General features: G+C 47.8%; 1 protein-coding gene across 3 annotated transcripts in view; it reads right to left on the bottom strand.

The window, feature by feature from the left end:
* SH3PXD2A (SH3 and PX domains 2A) overlaps positions 1-16,412 on the bottom strand; it is a 245,736-nt gene that overhangs the window by 184,177 nt on the left and 45,147 nt on the right. For all 3 annotated transcript variants that reach the window (XM_030334928.2, XM_030334930.2, XM_030334929.2), the window contains exon 2: positions 4,884-4,964. In XM_030334928.2, the coding sequence (XP_030190788.1) occupies positions 4,884-4,964 (81 nt within the window). The remainder of the gene's footprint in view (positions 1-4,883; positions 4,965-16,412) is intronic.

Below are 16,412 nucleotides of genomic sequence, written 5' to 3'. Positions count from 1 at the left end.
CTTTCTCCCTCTCTCTGCCCCTTGCCCTCTCACACATGCATGCATGCTTGCTTTCTCTTTCTCTCAAAATTAAATAAACTTTATATAAAAGAAGAATACAGCAAGTATGACCAATAAAGTAAATCTAATTTGATTCTTAAAAATGAATTAAACAAGGGACGGCTGGGTGGCTCAGTTGGTTGACTATCCGACTTCGGCTCAGGTCACGATCTCACGGTTCATGAGCTGGAGCCCCACGTCGGGCTCTGTGCTGACAGAACCTGCTTCGGATTCTGTGTCTCCCTCTCTCTCTGCCCCTCCCCTACTTGTGCCCTTTCTCTCTCTCTCTCTGTCTCAAAAATAAATAAATGTTTAAAAAAAATTTAAAAATGAATTAAATTTAATTTCAAACTTTTTAATTAATTTAAATGTAAATGTAAATAGCCACATGTGGCTAGTGGCTACCACAGTGAACAGCACAGGTGAAGGGCTCCATACCTGGTGCTTCCCGGGGGCAGGAAGAGGGGCCACATTCAGTGCACAGCCCCTGGTGTGTGGAGGCAGAACCACTGGGGCTGAAGGCTGAAGGCAGAAGATATGAGGAGAGGAGAGGGTTTGGGGCAGAGTAGAGGGTCTTATCCTGATACCCTTGGAAGGATATCAGGGGGGTATGAATGACCAAAAAAGGTCATTAGAATTATATATGTACATTCATGCCTTTGTCTGGGGAGACAGTCTTTGTCTTTCATTAGAAGCAGAAAAAATCTCTGATCTCCAAAATAAGATAAAATAACTCCTTGATCTGTCAGTTTCCACTTACTTCTTCAGGGATGCCTGCTTTGATCCCAGAGTATGTTTCCCTGTAGTATCTCTATGGTACTTCTCTTTGTAGCATTTGAAATAGTATGAAATTATATATATATATATATATATATATATATATATATATATATATAAAATATATATATAATATATATATATACACACATTTATATATATATTTATAAAATATATATTTATTTTGCTTTTGCTCATCAATAAATCCCCAGAGCCCAGCATACTTCCTGGGACATAGAAGATAGGCACTTAGATTGGATAGATTAGATGGATGGATGATGGATGGATGGATGATGGACAGATGGATAGGAGGCAGGCATGTTTAATGAATAAACAAATTAACAAAGAAATTAGGGACATACTTTACCCCAATAACTATAATTTTCAAAAAACAACCAAATACCTCCAAACTGTTGTGGGGGTATGGGGCTATATCACTCAAGGCTGCCGTCCCAATCAAACCATATAGGTTTTGTTCCCTCCTCCCAAGAGGAGTGCTCTTTCCTTTCTCTCCATCCATAACATGCTGCTTGTCCCTCAATCAAGGGATCAATAAATCAATGTTTATTTCATTTCCAGTAGACTTCACTGCCTAAAAGTCTACTTTTCCCACCAGACTTCTGGAAGGAAGGGACCTTGTCCTTCTCAACTTAGCATTCCTCAGCTTGTGCCACTTCCATCCTGAAGAAGTGCAAATATGTAGGAGGGCGTAACACAGGCCCATCCACTCTCACCCTGAGCCAGCCTGCCTTATTCATCTTTATTCTTCCATCCTCACCATTTACAGTCAGGGTAAGGCTGTTAGATTAAGCAAGTGAAAACATAGGACACACAACAACATGTGAATTTCAGATAAACAATGAATCGCTTTTTTAGTATAAGTATATCCCATGCAATATTTGGGACACACTTACAGTGAAAAAAAATATTGTTCCTCTGAAATTCAAAATTAACTGGAGGAGCGCCTGGGTGGCTCAGTTGGTTGAGCGTCCGACTTCAGCTCAGGTCATGATCTCGCGGTCTGTAAGTTTGAGCCCCGTGTTGCATCGGGCTCTGTGCTGACAGCTCAGAGCCTGGAGCCTGCTTTGGATTCTGTGTCTCCCTCTCTCTCTGCCCCCTACCCCACTCATGCTCTGTCTCTCTCTTTCTGTCAAAAGTAAATAAACATTAAAGGGGCGCCTGGGTGGCTCAGTCGGTTGAGTGTCCGACTTCGGCTCAGGTCATGATCTCGTAGTCTGTGAGTTCGAGACCCACGTCAGGCTCTGTGCCGACAGCTCAGAGCCTGGAGCCTGCTTTGGATTCTGTGTCTCCCTCTCTCTCTGCCCCTCCCCCACTCATGCTCTGTCTGTCTCTCTCTCTCTCTCTCTCTCTGTTAAAAATAAATAAACATTAAAACATTAAAAAAAAAACATTAAAAAAATTAACTGGACATCTCATATTTTATCTGGTGACCCTATTCCAGGGCCTCAAGAGTAGCAGATAGCCTGTAAGTAAGACATATGGCTGGTGTGGGGGACAGAGGTGAATGTGGATGGAGATAAATGACCAGCCCAGTATAGTCCTAAGGCTTCAGGTAAGTGTAGAATGGGCAGTTACCAGGTTATCTGTGGACTCTCGTCCACAATGCCACGAATGAGCCAGCTCCCCCATGCTCCACCAGAGGACTCCTCAATTAATGCCACGGGTCACATGAAAGAGACACTGTCTCTCTCCAAGCACAAGTTGTTTGGCTCCTGTGTCCCCCTGCCTGCCTCCTGCTCAGGGCTGCTTGTCCCAGTGTGTGCCTGAGATAGTCCATTCCCAAGGATAGATTTGCTCATTTAAGCCTCACAACAACCCTACTGGGTGGGTACTATTCAAATCTACATTCCACAGATGGGAAAGAGAACCTAGAAAAGTTAAGGAATGTTTCCAGAGCTACAAGGTGGTGGAGCCAGTAACCAGTCCTAGGCAATGCGTCCCCAGTGCCTAAGCTTGAAGCCACTCTCTCACTAGAAAGCCCAATTGCGAGGGCACCAGTGACGAGAGATGGAGTTAGCATTACCATGTTTCTTCCTCTACAGGAGTCGCCATATTAAAATCAGTGACCCTGATAAATAAGAAAGGCTTTCCAAAATGAATGCCACTAAAAGTCATGTCATGAGTTCTGTAAAATGGGTTCACAAAGATGTTATGCTTGGCTCAAAGGTTAAATTCCGAAGGACCCTTTCCAAACTGTATCTCCAAGGCAGTGATGACCCACGTGGACAGGCCTGGCCATGCTCACGTCTAGAGCCAGTGCATCACACAAGCTGACCCATGCTGTGCGTCCCCTCCCAACACACAGGAAATAAGCCCTCCAGGCAAGGAAGAAGTAGGGGGAGTAGCATTCCTTTCTTGTGAGGTTCTGTAACTAGGGAGGGGATGGGGGCACAGAACAGAAGGGTGGGGGAAGAAAAGGTCTGATTTGAGAGTTTCCGTTGGCTCTGAGACTCCCTCTGGCTCATCAATGAGTCCTTTCAGGGTTCCTTCTCCCCAACTAACTTATCATTTCCTGTCCCGCACACTACATCCATTGATGGGGTATCAGCAAATCCCACCAGTTTATACCAGAAGGACCCAAGGAGACTGGACAGCAATGGGGGAGGTGAGGAGAAGAGGCAGGAAAGTAAGGAGTGGCTTTCCATCCCATATTATCGGATTAAGACAGGATTTACTGTAATACAGGAAGCTGGCTCACCTTTGACTCATCTCATTGGTAGAGTGATAAGGACAATGGGATAGTCAGGTACTTAAGGGCAAACATGCAGGCCTGGCCTCTCCAAGGTGACTCACCACCAAAGTCTGCAAATGAACGAGTAGAGCCTGGTTGTGAGGACCAGAAGTAGGTGTCTCTTCTTTGTGTTTTTATTGGCCTACACCAGGCTTATAGCCCTAAGGAAGAATCTAGAAACTCTCAGTTTTCCCTTCCTGGTATTGGAAGGGTTACTGTTCAACTCACACTAATTCTGCCTTGTCTGGTGCCTGACTCTGCTACAGAGGCATAGGCCCCCTAGTGGTCACATCTGTGCTACGTGACCTTCCACTTCGGGCCACTCCGATTGGTCCAGAGAGGGCACGTGACCAAAATCAGGCCAATCCGAGTCTTCCCTGGGATTTTTCAACTTGAAACAGTCAGTAAGAGACAGTCTCTCAGGTGTTGGGAACTACAAGATATGAAATTCGGGAGTTGTTGACAGCCAAGTTCCTCAGAAATCTGAGGGCAGTGCCCAGAGAGAAGCAGAGAGCAGACAGACAGAAAGCAGCTGTAGTTTTGGGTGTTCTTGGAGCCCACTGCCTCACTCCCCTCTTTACCACCTGGCCAACTACACAACCTTCTGTGGTATACCCTTCCAACCAAATCTCCTTTTAGTGTGAGCCAGTAGGAGTGTAAAACTACCACTTGTAATTCAAAAAGGCCTAACCAAATTAGGTAGCATCAAGGGAGGTGTCTGCAGTGGAGCTGTGGGATCCCTAGTACCATCCCCCTGTGCAGACATCCCTGTGTATATTAGAGAGTCACACACATCATACACATGTACAAACATGGCAGCAAGAGCCTTATTCGGCTAGCCAGACACAGTGGTATGCCCAGTTTGTGTCTGTAGTTCAAGAAACTGCTTATTTTCTGTTTCTGTCTCTCCCGTGTGTTTGCTTTTCTTTGCCTGCAAAGATGTGGTGGCTTGTGTCTCACCCTGGATGTTTATAGACACATGTCTGCTCATGCACACAGCACCCACGGCCATCCTCCTGCCTCTCCACCCTGGTTTCCTAACCCCCAGGCAAAGGAGGGTGACAAAGCTTGACTGTTAAGACCATCAGATGAAGCCAACAAATACCTGTGTCTGCCTGCGACATTAAAGACTGAGCCAAGCTCAGCTAGACAGGTGAGGTTCCCTCATTTGTCCCTCTGTTCTGACCTGGATGCTGACCCTGAGAGTTCTGACAGGGGTTCTCCGGCTGAGTAAGGACATGACAGAGGCCAGTCCAGCAGAGACTCAGGCCACGGTGGCTGGAACTGGGTACCATCCAAACTCAGACCAACTCACCTGCAGGTCAAAGAACTTGCTGTACCTCCGGTAGATGGTCTGGGATGTGGAGTCGGACCAGGTCACGTTGATGATGTACACCTGTGGGGAAAAGGTAAGCACAAATGAGCGGGTGACTAAGGCTGAGCTTCAAGCTGTACCAGGCATTATTTAACATGACTGTGGGTGCACCATGGCCAGGACCATTCTTCTCATCTCTGTCCCCAAGACCTAGCACAGTGTCAGGTACCACACAGATGTTACACATGTTTATTTAAATCACACACACACACACACACACACACCTAGAAAGATATCCAATAAACTGCTAAGGATGATTATCTTAGGAGAGTAGGATTACAAGTGGTTTTAATTTCCTTCATTTCATTTGTATGTATTTTATAAAACAAACACAAAATTGGAGTTGTCAAAAATGTCCACTGGTTCTCAAACTTTACAGTGAATCAGATTCTGTAAGAGGCCTTTCTAAATTGCAGATGCTGGGGACCCACTCTCTGAAATTCTGCATAAGTAGACCAGGGGTTTCAGGACTCAAGCAACTACATTTTAATTTTTTTAAGGCTTTATTTTTATAGAGCAGTTTTGGGTTCATAGCAAAATTGAGCAGAAAGTACAGAGAGTTCCCATATACTCCCTGCTCTCTCCCACCACTTGAGTGGTACATTTGTTAAAATTGGGCATCTATACTTTTTTTTCCCCAAGATTTTATTTAAATTCAAGTTAGTTAACATATAGGGTAATATTTCAGGAGTAGACTTTAGTGATTCATCACTTACATATAACACCCAGTGCTCATCCCAACAAATGCCATCCTTAATGCCCATCACCCATTTAGCTCATCCCCCCACCAACTCCCCTCCAGCAACCCTCAGTTTGTTCTCTATCATTAAGAGTGTTTATGGTTTGCCTCTCTCTCTTTTTTTTTATCTTATTTTGTTTTTCTGTCCCTTTCCCTACACATTTTTCTGTTTCTTAAATTCCACATATGAATGAAATCATATGATATTTTCTCTGACTGGCTTATTTGGCTTAGCATGATACACCCTAGTTCCATCCATGCTGCAAATGGCAAGATTTCAGTCTTTTTCATCACTGAGTAATATTCCATTGTATAATCTTCTTTATCCGTTCATTAGTCAATGGACACTTTGGCTCTTTTCATAATTTGGCTATTATTGATAGTGTTGCTATAAACACTGGGGTGCATGTGCCCCTTTGAATCAGCATTCCTGTCTCCTTCGGATAAATACCTAGTAGTGCAATTGCTGGGTCATAGGGTAGTTCTCTTTTTAACTTTTTGAGGAACCTCCACACCATTTTCCAGAGTGGCTGCACCAGTTTGCATTCCTACCAGTAGTGCAAAAGGGTTCCCCTTTCTCCACATCCTCGCCAACATCTATTGTGTCCCGAGTTGTTAATTTTAGCCATTCTGACATGTGTGAGGTGATATCTCATTGTGGTTTTGATTTGTATTTCCCTGATGATGAGTGAGGTTGAGCATTTTTTCATGTGTCTGCTGGCGATTTGTATGTCTTCTTTGGAGAAATGTCTGTTCATGACTTCTGCCCATTTCTTAACTGGATTATTTATTTTTGGGGTGTTGAGTTTGATAAGTTCTTTATAGATTTTGGACATTAGCCCCTAATCCAATATGTCATTTGCAAATACCTTCTCCCATTCTGTAGGTTTGCCCTTTAGTTTCCTTCGCTGTGCAGAAGTTTTTTTTATCTTGATGAGGTCCCAATAGTTCATTTTTGCTTTTGTCTCCCGGCACCTGTACTTTTAACAAACCACTTCTGCTGTAGTTGATTCTCAAAACCCACCCTGAAAAGCACTTCAGGTGACCATAAGCAATTCAGAGATGTGCAATTCATCCCAGTATTCCTATGCCTTAACTCAGGGCCAGGCACAGACCAGAGCGGGTGCTCAGAAAACGTTTTGCTGCATTGGAGCACCTGAATGGCTCAGTTGGTTGAGTGTCCGACTTCGGCTCAGGTCATGTTCTCATGGTTAGTGAGTTTGAGCCCCACGTCAGGCTTTGTGCAGACAGCTCAGAGCCTGGAACCTGCTTCGGATTCTGTGTCTCCCTCTCTCTCTGTCTCTCCCCCATTCACACTCTGTCTCTGTCTCTCTCAAAAATAAACATTAAAAAAAAAGAAGAAAATATTTTGCTGCGCTGAACAATCAAACTGCCCTCTGGATGAGAGGCAGATTTGCAGGAGAGATGTCAGTGCACGTAAGATTTTTAAACTTGTCGGAAATGAAGGCGTTTCAGGACCCTCTTCCTAATGTCTTCCCCACTTCCCAATGCTCAGTTAGGCTCTCCAAGGCTGCTGCCCCAGGCCACTCTAGAAGGCCTACTGGCCCAAGAGGTGGGCAGGCCTCCTGGCTGGAGAAAGAGAAAGTCCCCTGCCACATAATCTGGCCTACTGTCCCTACCATTTCTGTCCCTTTTGCTGAACCCACACCAAAGACACACCCTCCTGAGGGAGGCCTCAGTGAGAGGCAGAGTCCCTTCACCCCCTCAGGACTAGTCTGCTGAACTTCCCCTCTAGTGCCTGCTATGACCTCTCTTGGGTTAAGGGCCAGCACGGAGACACAGTGAGACATCTACCTTGCTTCCTCCCTCAGAGGAGACTGAGCAGCTGTGTCCACAGCTGTGGGTCCCTTGCCAGAGCGCCCATCAGAATCTCCTGGCAAGCTTCATAAAAACTCAGATTCTGGGCACCTGCCTAGTGATTCTGATTCAGTAGGTCTGAGGAGACTCCATCAGCGACAACAAAATGGGCAGAGAAGCCAGGGGTCTCAGCCACTATGAGAAGGAAAGAATGTTAGCAAAGAGAAGTAGAATTTAGATCCCTTGGCATCAGGGTAGATGAATTCACCAGAGGCCTGGAGCAGAGCTGTCTTAGTTTGTTTGGGCTACTATAAGAAAATACCATGGACTGAGTGGCTTACACAACAAACACTTATTTCTCACAGTTCTGGAGGCTGGAAGTCCAAGATCAAGGTTACTGGTGATACCCACTTCCTGACTTGCACATGGTCAATTTGTTGCCGTATCCTTACGTGGTGGAGAGAAGGGGCTCTAGTCTCTTTCTCTTCTTACAAAGGCCCTAATCCCACCCCTGGGACTCCATCTTCACATCCTCATCTAAACCTTATCACCTCCCAAAGGCCCCACCTCAAATATCACACTGAGGATTAGGGCTTCGATGTACAAATTTGGGAAAACACAAATGTTTGGTCCACAGCAAGGGTTTTGCACACAGGGATATGGGGCTTTATGTCTGGTACTCAGTTAACATCCAAGCAAATGAGCCCTGAATCCTCAGTCCCTTCTCCCCCGCACTGAGCTCTGTTACAGAGGTAGCCTTGTTCAGAGCAGGGTTCGTTCCAAAATGCAACTAAGGAGAGGGCCATAAAGCAAAGCAAATAGTGAGTGTTGCTCCCGTGACATGGAATATTTATGACATGTTTTGTGTGATCCTGATAAGAACGAACATAAAGTGAAAGACCATTCCTATCTTCACAAACCCAAAATAAACTATCGTCTATTATTATAATAGATAGGGTTATGCTTTGCTTTATATCATATATAAACACATATCTCATATAATAAATGGTAGAAACCATTTTTAGGGAATGGTTACTTCATGCCAGCATAGCAAAACCATTGATATGCATTAGCTCATTTAATCTATGAGGTAGCTACCATTGCTCTCTCCAGTTTGTACAGGAGGAAGCCGAGGTTCAGAGAAGCTACATAACTTGCCCAAGGTCATACAGCTAGTACAAAACAGAGCAAAGGATTTGACTCAGGTCCAGTTGAGTCCAATCACCATGCTGTTTACCACACTGGACTATCTTCCTATGTGTAAATTTAGGAGTGTTTTTTTTTTTAATGTTTATTTTTGAGAGAGAAGGAGTGGGGAGAGGGGCAGAGAGGGGCAGAGAGGGGCAGAGAGAGAGAGGGAAACAGAGAATCCGAAGCAGGCTCCGCGCTGTCAGCACAAAGCCCAACATGGGGCTCAAACCCATGAACTGTGAGACCATGACCTAAGCTGAAGTCAAACACTCAATCGACTGAGCCACCGAGGCTCCCCAGGAGTGTGGATATTTAAATCAAACTACTTAATCAGGACTGAATGATATCTTTCTTAATAAATTTCTGAGTGGCCTGAAAAGTCTGTGTACCCCTTGCACAGTGGATGAGCCTAGAGGATCATGGGGGAGTCATGTCAGTCCTGAGAGCCTGAGAGAAAGAAGAACTTGGGGCCCAGACAGAAGTCAGTGGTTAGGAATGCTACAAAACCAGACGAATGCAGAGGAAACCCTCATAACACAACTGGCTTCATTGACTGTGGCCGGATGCTCTGAAGTTTTCACTGGGGTTATAACCCACCCCATCCCCCCGGCTGACTCCCAGCTCCTTGCCCCCCAAGTCCTGCCAGCTACATCTTCCCTCCCGCAGGTCCCAGGCAGGGAGCAGATGCTGTATGTGGCCAGGTGCTGCCTTCCTGACCTCTGCCTGGGCAGAGGCACTGTAAGGAGGCCCCAAAGGGCAGTGCTCTCTCAGGAGAGAGCCTACAGACCATTAGACAGCAGCCTTTCTCCTCGGCCAGTCAAGCGGGGCCCGGAGGAAGGGCTTATCTGGGGCTTAACATGACCCATGCTCCATCCTCCCCAGTAATTAGGGGCTTCCCTTCACCTCCCAGGAAGAATTAATTATAGGCTCACAGCCTCTGGTGGCTGGGAGGTCTCTCCTTCTGCAGAGGAAGAAACTCAGACCCGGGATGGTGATTTGCCAAGGAAGAGGCACATGTTCTGGAGTCAGCCACACATGGGTTTCACTCTCAGGACCTTCCTTACTGGCTGTGAGACCTCAGCCCAGCCTCTCAGGCCCTCAGGTTCCTCTTCTCCTCAATGGGCACAGGCTTTGGGGCTCTGGGCCTGACCCACTAGGCTGGTTACCGTGGCAGGTGTGCTCAACCTATTAGTGCCAGAGCTGGGACTAGAGCCCAGACCTCCCAGTTCCCAGGCCAGGGCTAACCAGCACATGGGAGCACACTCCCCCCAATCTCTTCCACCCTGTGGAAAAGTCCTTTCCCTTCACAGGGAGCCATCTCTCTCTAACCCTTGACCTGAATCCACACCAAAGACAAGCCCCCTGGAGAAAAAGCAAGAGGGCAGGGTGAAAGAGATTGTCCACGTGACCCGTGCCAGCCACAGCCACCAGGCTGCAACCCAGCCGTGCTTTCCCTCAAAACACATTTCTTTCCTTGTTGGGCAAAGGATTGCTCCTGCTAACGTCTTGCCTCCCACTTCCCATGCTCGGAGCGAGCATGAGGTGACTTGGGCGCAGGGGTACAGAAATGAGCCCCCATCCCAGGTCCTCCCAAACTTTTAGGATTTACCAGGCGCCCCCGGCCTCCTTCCTGGACAAATGCTCTAAATCCTGAGTAAGAGAAATGGTCAGAGACTTCCCTGGAAATAGAAACCCAGAGATCCAAGGACAGTCTCCAGACCACTTTCTTTTATCTGGGCAGCCTATTTCAAAGGCTTGTCTGCTTTCTTCCAAACCTTGAACCTCTTAGATTATCATTCCAGATGAGCAATGGATATGCAAAATTCCAGCCCAACCCATACACCCTCCCACCCCCACCCCCACCCCCACGCCCACATTAGAATTTCTTAAGCCTCCCTGAGCTGGCTCTAGTGGCACTAGAAACCCTAGAGATAAACCCCAGAGAAAGAGCAGGTGGAGAGGAAGGGGGACAGGGCAGAGGTCATCAGGGAAAGCCAGCTCTGTTTACCGGGCCTGCGTCAGGGGCCCAGATAAACTCTCCTCTGCTGCAGGAGCAGACGAGATAACATTACCTAGCAGCTGGTTCTCAAGAAAGGTTTGCAATTAAACATCCTGCTTCCACACACTTTGCTTGGGGTTGTGTTTCCCGGGTGGAGTTTCCCTTTCTTCTGGATTTAAAAAAAAACATGGATTCTGTTTCCCCCATTACTGGCTGTTTCAGGCAGATGGTAGGCATCTTGGAAGCCTTGCTGTCGACCAGCAACTGCATCCAGCTTTTCTCGGAGAGGAAGCTCCTGAGTCTCATGTTCACTTGCCTCCCTTACCCTCTACAAGGAGGATCTCTACCCCAGACACAACGACGGAAACTCTCAGCAGACACCTGGCACGATGCCTTGGTCCAACCGGAGTGCCCACCCACTCCGGACCACCTTCTGTCTGCTCAGCTCATCAGGCCCAGAAATGTCTGAGACTGCCACGGCTTCCAAGTCTTGCTCGTTTCAACAAAACAGTCATGATGCAAATTAGACCCACAGCTCAACTCCAGAGCACCGAGAATGAAACCCAGCCCAGTTCCTGTGGAGGACTATAGGCTGCGACCAATGAATGACCCAAAGATATGGCCCAACTGTTCTTAGAAGGCCTAGGACCTGCCCCATGTTTAATTAGAAAGTGCCAGTAAGGGGTGCCTAGGTGGCTCCATCGGTTAAACGTCTGACTTCTGCTCAGGTCATGATCTTGCAGTTCATGGGTTTGACCCCCATGTCGGGTGAGCTCTGTGCTGACAGCTCAGAGCCTGGAGCCTGCTTCGAATTCTGTGTCTCCCTCTCCTTCTGCCCCTCCCCACTCACACTCCATCTCTCTCTCTCTCTCTCTCTCTCCCTCTTTCTCTCAAAAATAAACAAACATTAAACAAAAAATTTTTAAATGCCAGTAAATACCAATTGTTCCCTGTGCTGACAAAAAGTACAGTTGTTTTTTTTTATTTGTCTTACTATTTATTTATTTTTGAGAGAGAAAGAGAGAGACAGACCACGAGTGAGCAAGGGGCAGAGAGAAAAGGGGACAAAATCTGAAGCAGACTCCAGGCTCCAGGCTCTGAGCTGTCAGCACAGAGCCCGATGCGGGGCTCTAACCCACAAACCACGAGATCATGACTTGAGCTGAAGTTGGACCCTTAACCGACTGAGCCACCCAGGTGCCCCCAAAAAGTACAGTTAGAGGCAAGGAGTTAGGAACTATGGAAGAACTCATATATCTTTGCGGCACTGTGGCTCAGTTTACTAAGGAAGACCTTATTTTCCCTGGACCCTTGCCAGCTGCCCCTGCCCCAAGGCCAAATGGAAACTCGGTGACAATCTTCCTTCACCTGCTCACACTATAGTCCATCAGTTAGCTAAGACTAAGGCCAGCGAATACTGCTATACACGGTGTTCACCATCCAAAGATGTCCAGCCAAGGGGACAAGTAGGGGCTGAAATCTAACCCATACCCTGCACCTCAAACTGTGTATGTTGGCTGGAAGCTGTGGGGAAAGGGGTGCTTTTTCTAATGAACAACACAGTGGTTCTGGTCAGGACACAGCACCCTGTTCCCCTGGGTGGGTTGTCACTGCTCTTTAGGGCCCCTGAGGTCACAATATCCCCTCAGGACCCAGTTCTTCAACCCCCTCCAAATCTTCTAGATGGAGGGATGCTTAACGTTTGGAACTGACTGCTAAACGATTTGGCCCCAAAAGTCTGAAAGAACAGAGCCAGTAAAGGGGGGTTTACATCTGGGGACATGATGGTTGCTCTGGCTCCTGGCTGGAATGGTTTCATCATGCCAAATTCTCCGAGAAGGTGGCGCCAGCCTGTCTAAGGTACCAATCAGCTCTAACCTTCTATTCAAAGGGCCCCATGTACGACATTCTACCCCAGGGAGGGGAGGAGTGGAACATAAGTTCCAAATTAGGCCAGATTGACCTCTGAGGTCCAGACCACCTGGCAAGGCAGAAGACCCCAGGGCTTTGCCCCCAATGCAAGTGGCTACACCAAACACTGGGACGATGACCCCTTTCCTCCCTGCTGGGGCCCATAGAAACCGAGAGTAAACAGTGGAGGCCGTGGTGTCAAAGGTGTCACCTTGATGGCACCCAGAATCCACCATCTGACCTGGATCCACTGGCCTAGAAAGTCTGTGTCCATCTCTTGTGGTGCCCATAGTCTTTTTTTCACAATTAACCAGTTCTTATATCTCCCTTTGTTTGGTAATTGTTGGCTCAGAACAACCCAGCAATGGACACATGCTGTGTCCCCGTCTATTTAACACGCTCAGTATGTCCCTCCCAGCAGCAAGGGCAGCAAACATCTTCCCCAGCAACCGTGGAGTTCTCTCAGTCCTCAGGGCACACTGAAATAAAGATTGACTGGTAGATCTACTGGGTGAAAATCCGGGGGGTTTGAAGCACCAAAGAGGTCACTAGCAGCAAATTTTGCCCCAACCCCAGAAGCAAATTCCCAGTGGCCAAGGGTAGAACACAAACATATCTGGCTCAGTGCAAGCATCTTTGCCAACCTAAAACCCAGTCGGCAAAATCAAGTTCAATAGCCTGTGGCCACTTGGCTAAAGTTTCTGAGCACTCTCAGGGTCTGGCCCTATTAAAATTCCAACCCCTCCTCTAGGGTGGGTGCTTGTTCTTGGGGTGGGGAGGATGGTGATGCTGCAGATTTGGGGGAACAGCCACAACCTGGAAGCCCGGACTCGGAGGGTGACCCCCGCCCCAGCATGCACATGCACACATTGACCACTGGGTTAACGACCAGGTGGTAGAACCTTTCCAGTCCTCAGACCACCCTACTCCAAGCTCCCTCTGGACCTCATGTTTATGGACCGGTCACAGTAAATGCAGCTGCAGCCACCCCAGGAAGGCTCCGGGAGGGGTGGGGCATGTGCTAGGAGGGGCATGTGCTCCTCCCAGAACTACCCATCCACCAGCCACCAAAACACAGACACTGCCACTGCAGGCGTGCACTAAATGGCCCTCATCCTGGATAAAGGGCTTTTCAAAGGGGTTTGGAGAGAAGACAGTCAGTAGGCTCCTGTACCATATAAAACAACTTCAAGAGTGTTTTGTGGGTATCCATCACACTCAGTGTGGGTGCCTGCTATTGTCAGCACGGATCATGGGCCTTGACTATATTTAGCTTGGAGGGCAGTGGGTAGGCAAGAAGGTCTGGAAAAAGCCTCCATATTGCTTGTGCCTCCACTTACTACTCTGCAAGAAGGGGATACAGTAGTTACCTCACCTTTGGGCAGTTGTGAGGATTCAGTGAGCTAATCCTGTATCTCCCCATAAGAATGGAAACTCCCAAAGGCTGATTATGGTATCCTAATGCTCAGCATGGTATTTTATGCCAAAGAGGTGCTCACTTAGTGTCCCTTAAGTAAGTCAAGGGACAAAACAATCAGCAAATGTTGACTGAGTGCTTACCTAGTACATGGTTTTGTGCCAAGCTAAAAATGAGGCAAAGTCCCTGACCTCCAGGCTCTGACAGCTCAGCCAGACAAATCAAGCAGGGAAACAGTGCACAATGGAGTCATGGGGTGCCAAAAAGTGAGGCCCAGAAAGGACCAAAGGTTGGCACCACGGAGAAGGAACACAGCCTTGAAAGCATTTGAAGGAATTAAATGTTAGTGCCAACACTGCTCTGCTGTGTGGGCTTGGGCAAGTGCCGTAGCTTCTCTGAGTCAGCTAAGTGTGGTTTATAATGGGAACTTCTCATCAGATGTGATGATGGACATGAGGTGCTCAGCACAGGGCCTGGCACATGGCAATCACCCAACCAACATTAGCTATTTAGACACCCAGGAAGAAAGAGAGAGGGCATGAACCAACATCTTTCCCTTTGCAATGAGACATGGATCAGGACACCAGGAATTGGAAAAGGAAGTGGGAAACAGGGATGCAAATGGACAAGGGCGAATGCACGCGTGCGCGCGCGCACACACACACACACACACCCACACACACACCCACACACATACACAGCAGTGGCGGAACCAGCACTGGCCTGGGAAAGCAGAAAGCGCCAACATTAACTGCTGCCTGGAGCCAGGAAAACAATGGCCATCCTCAGGAGCACCCGCTGAAAGGACGGGCGAGCTGTGACAGGCCTCTCTGGGTCGGAGGCTTTTTTTCTTCTTTATTTCATATTTCCTGCAGGGAAAATGAGTGTCTAAAGCAGGAGCTCCCAGGATTTACAAACCCTACACGGACCTTAAAAAAAGGGTTCAGCTGTCCAAGCTCTGTCTATATAATTCTGTTTTTATGACCCTTTTTCTTAGATTGGTTTCACTGGGAAGAACGCTAATTGCCACGCTCACTTTATAGAGCACTTACTGCTCTATAGGCATTCTAGGCCTAGCATTCTAGGCCTTGCTGAGCACTTTAGTCAGATTATCTCACTGAATCCTTACGATCAGGGAGGCGAGTGTTGTTATCATCTTCAGCCCACAAATGAAGACACCTAGAGAGGTAACTGGTCTACCTAGCTTATACTGGCAGCAGGCCGTGAAGCTCAGCTTCCAATGTGCCACTGACGACACAGTCAGATGTCATCCTCTTCAATAACTACAGAAGACTTGCTGGAACAAGCCAGAGTCCCTGTCGCAAGGGTTCGTCCTCATGGTTCAATGCTCTGTCAAGGGGTTACTTCATGTGTGGGTGATCTATCAGTCAGCACTGAGGTCACCCATGCACCAGGCTGGGAAGGAGGCCTGCCTGGGGACCAGCACTCTATCTTGCATGATCTGAGTTACTCTAAGTAACTCAGATGAAAAGTTCTTACTCTCTCTGAGCCTCACTCTCCATCCATAAAACAGGGGTGCTAATAACTGCTTCCCTGTGAAGATTAATGAGAACAGAAGAACCACCAACCAGTGCTTGGGATCCCATAGCTGCTCAGTAAATGTGATCTCCCTTTTCCACCTCCTCCTTCATAGTGCCTGTCATGGTCTTTTGCGCTTAGAATTTTTGCCTCTTCCCTAGAAGTTTCTGGAGGCACCAGTTAGCCCGGGTCTTGAAAGGAACCCACTTTGGGTTTCTAGAGCCCTGGGCGTGGTCCCTACTACATGCTTTCCAGAGTCCCTGAGGGCCCATGGTCGAACCTTTGTACCTTCCTCCCTCCAACTGTGCCACCACCCTCCCAAGCCAGCTCTGATCAGAGCAGACAGGTCTGACCACCTTGCAACAGCAGGTGCTCCAATGGAGAGGCAGCAATAGGCAGTGAACATCTTGGCTCATGCCCAGGAGCCCAGAAAGGGTGGCAGTACGCCCAGACCAGGGGGAGAAGGCTCACCCTACTATGAAAACTGAGAAAAAGTCTAGATGCGTGTTGTCATTCGGGAGCTAGAGTCCTGGAAACCTTAAACAAAAGTTTCCTCTCCTGATCCAAAAAAAAGGGTCATCCTCCTGGGCTTTCACGGGGTTTGGATGTAGCCCAGTGGGTCCAGAAAAGGATGAGAAATGAGGATTCTCACTCCACACACTCTCAAGTCAATGACTGACCTGGGCCCGCTGACCTGGACACACACATCCTGCGAGCGTGCCCCACTCCCTCGTCACACCCTGGAGAACAAGGCAAAGGTTAACACACACAGCTTGGTTTCCTCTTCCTGGGAAACAGAGCAGCTGGGCAAGGCCAGAGGCCAGTCGCCTCCTCCACACACAGTGCGCAGGGGAA

The sequence above is a fragment of the Lynx canadensis genome, chromosome D2, assembly GCF_007474595.2.
Source record: "Lynx canadensis isolate LIC74 chromosome D2, mLynCan4.pri.v2, whole genome shotgun sequence".
NCBI lineage: Eukaryota > Metazoa > Chordata > Mammalia > Carnivora > Felidae > Lynx > Lynx canadensis.
This window is presented reverse-complemented; position numbering and strand designations above follow the sequence as displayed.